Source organism: Brassica oleracea, chromosome C7 (assembly GCF_000695525.1).
Source record: "Brassica oleracea var. oleracea cultivar TO1000 chromosome C7, BOL, whole genome shotgun sequence".
Classification (NCBI taxonomy): Eukaryota; Viridiplantae; Streptophyta; class Magnoliopsida; order Brassicales; family Brassicaceae; genus Brassica; species Brassica oleracea.
Window position 1 is genome coordinate 8,830,593 of NC_027754.1, and position 2,835 is coordinate 8,833,427.

Sequence of the window (2,835 nt, forward strand, 5' to 3'; positions counted from 1 at the left end):
GATGCAACTGATCAAGAAAAGATTGAATTCCTCACTAAGAAGGTAGTCTCTCTTAAAGAAAAAGTGAAGTACCTTGAAAGTCTTTTGAACATTCGTGGAGAAACAGTGAAGGTAAACTATTTTCTATATTTGTTTCGTGTTGTAAATGAAAAGAAAGATTCATATGCTTCTAAATTGTAACAGGAAACTGAGAAGTCAAAAGAAACTGAAGCCGCCACAAAAACCAAGGTTTGTTATCTATAACGTCTCCATATTCTTAATACAATATGTGTGTGCTCACATATAATTTTCCAGGTAAATGGACAGAATGCCGATTATGAACTTGATAAAACAGAAGTTTTACAAGATTATATAGTAGGAAATCGCTAAGGTTATTGTGTTTTTGATATTGTATAAGGCTGTTATTAAATTCGAAATTGCTAAGTTATTTTTTTTTTGTTTTGTAATATTAGGGAAAGAAGAATGAAGTAAGACCTCAATGTGAAGTAGACCATCAAGAAGAAGATGATACAGAAGTCGAACACGGGGCTAAAGAAAGTGACACATCAAAAGTCAATGAAGTAAGCTTATTTATAACCCTTTATAAACTGAACAACCGTTTTAGAATTAAATCATCACAAATATGTAATCTTTTTTTTTAAATAGGAACAACCACAAGAAGAAGAGGAACACCAAGAAGAAGATGATACAGAAGTCGATGTGGACGACAGTGCTAAAGGGAATCAATATTCGGAAACAAATAAAGTAAGCTGATTTATAAATCTTTATAAACTGAACAATCGTTTTAAATTTATAAATCATTATAAATATGTAATCCTTTTATTGAAATAGGGACAGACACAAGAGGAAGAGGAACAACAACCAGAAGATGACACAGAAGTCAATGCAGATGTGGACGTCGGTGCTAAAGGAAATGAAAATTCAGAAACCAATGAAGTAAGCTGATTTATAAGTCTTTATAAACTGATATCCTTTTTAAATTTTTAATATACTCTATGTAACTTTTTTTATTGTGTCATCAAAATTGAAGGATGGGGGAGTAAATGAGGATGCATCTAAAAAGTCCGTGAAGGTTGCAAAGAAACGTGGAAGAGGAAATAAGGTAAATATCTCCGTGTATAATGGTTTATAAAATGTTCTTTCAAATTTCATAGACTACATTCAATTATCATTTCTGATTTACAAAGGCTGTTATTAAATTCGAAATTGCTAAGTTATTTTTTTTGTCTTGTAATATTAGGGAAAGTAGAAAAGTGTAAAACCTCCACGTGAAGTACAACAACAAGTAGAAGATGATGCATAAGTCGGTGCTAAAGAGAGTGAAAATTCAGAAACCAATGAAGTAAGCTGATTTATAAGTATTTATAAACTGATAACCTTTTAAAATGTTTAATATACTCTATGTAACTTTTCTTATTGTGTCATCAAAATTGAAGGATGGAAAAGTAAATAAGGATGCATCTAAAAAGATCTTGAAGGTTACAAAAAACGCGGAAGAGGAAATAAGGTAAATATCTCCGTGTATAATGGTTTATAAAATATTCTTTCAAATTTCATAGACTACATTCAATTATCATTTCTGATTTATAAGCCTCTGATTGACTTCGAAATTGCTAATTTATTTTTTTTCTTGTAATATTAGGGAATGAAGAAAGGTGTAACACCCCCAAGTGAAGTACAACAACAAGTAGAAGATGATGCAGAAGTCGATGCTAAAGAAAGTGAAAATCCAGAAGCCAATGAAGTAAACTGATTTATAAGTCCTTATAAACTGATTGACTTTTTAAATGTTTAATATACTCTATGTAACTTTACTTATTGTGTCATTAAAATTGAAGGATGGAGAAGTGAATGAGGATGCATCTAAAAAGCCCGTGAAGTTTACAAAGAAACGTGAAGGAAGAAATAAGGTAAATATCTCTGTGTATAATGGTTTATAAAATATTCTTTCAAATTTCATTGACTACATCCAATTATCATTTCTGATTTTATTAATTGTTATGCTTATAAAGGAACCTAACGTTGACACCTCCAAATCAAAAAGACAAAAGAAACAATCTGAGAAAGATTCAGCTGGTGATGTGATAGGACGTGTATTGAAAGATCTGAAAAAAGCCGATTAGAAGCATCGCGAATTTGAAGAAATGAAGCTCTTTCAGTTTTTTAGTGCTTTTAACTAATATCAATGAAATTTTTTCAGTTTTAGTGTTATCTTTTGTTGATGTCTTCAAGGAGGAACATCTTTTGGCTTGTACCTTAATCCTCCATGATGAGGAAAATATCTTTTAGTTTGTACCTTAATCCTTTGATAAGGAAACATATTTTATTTATGTTCATGCAGGTATGCTTAGATATCAAAAGAACATATAATTTCTGCAATTAATCTGAATCCTAATGTTTTATAAAGGGTGGTTAATGTAACCACACATTTCGTATAATAAGTAACATAACTTCTATTAGACACCTATAAACTTTATAAATCATTATACAATGATAAATGTAATAATAAAAGGTCCCCCAAAAGTTATGTGATTCCAATTCTCACTTATAACATCATATAAAATAATTAATTGCACGCAAGTTTTTAAATTGCTCTGTTATCAAATAGGCACTACACAACTACCTTTATTGTGTCATTTCTGTCCACATCTGCTACATTTGTAAGACTTGGGTGATCGTTTGGATATGGGCCGATATTTTCCATACTCCCACGAACTTGGTATCTTCTTTTTTTTCCTCCTGCCACTAGGATAGCGAGTAGATGGAGGGTGACAAACAAAAGAAGCTACATGTGGAGGAATATTCCAAAATGCTTTATCACCAACTGGATATACA

General features: G+C 31.0%; 1 protein-coding gene across 1 annotated transcript in view; it reads left to right on the plus strand.

The window, feature by feature from the left end:
- Positions 1 to 2,123, plus strand: part of LOC106302515 (mitotic apparatus protein p62-like) — a 2,361-nt gene extending 238 nt beyond the window's left edge. Inside the window, exons 2-10 of the mRNA XM_013739008.1 lie at positions 17 to 111; positions 184 to 228; positions 295 to 336; positions 453 to 560; positions 832 to 936; positions 1,031 to 1,102; positions 1,643 to 1,744; positions 1,839 to 1,910; positions 2,013 to 2,123. Of these exons, the coding sequence (XP_013594462.1) occupies positions 17 to 111; positions 184 to 228; positions 295 to 336; positions 453 to 560; positions 832 to 936; positions 1,031 to 1,102; positions 1,643 to 1,744; positions 1,839 to 1,910; positions 2,013 to 2,123 (752 nt within the window). The remainder of the gene's footprint in view (positions 1 to 16; positions 112 to 183; positions 229 to 294; positions 337 to 452; positions 561 to 831; positions 937 to 1,030; positions 1,103 to 1,642; positions 1,745 to 1,838; positions 1,911 to 2,012) is intronic.
- The last annotated feature ends 712 nt before the right edge of the window (positions 2,124 to 2,835 follow it).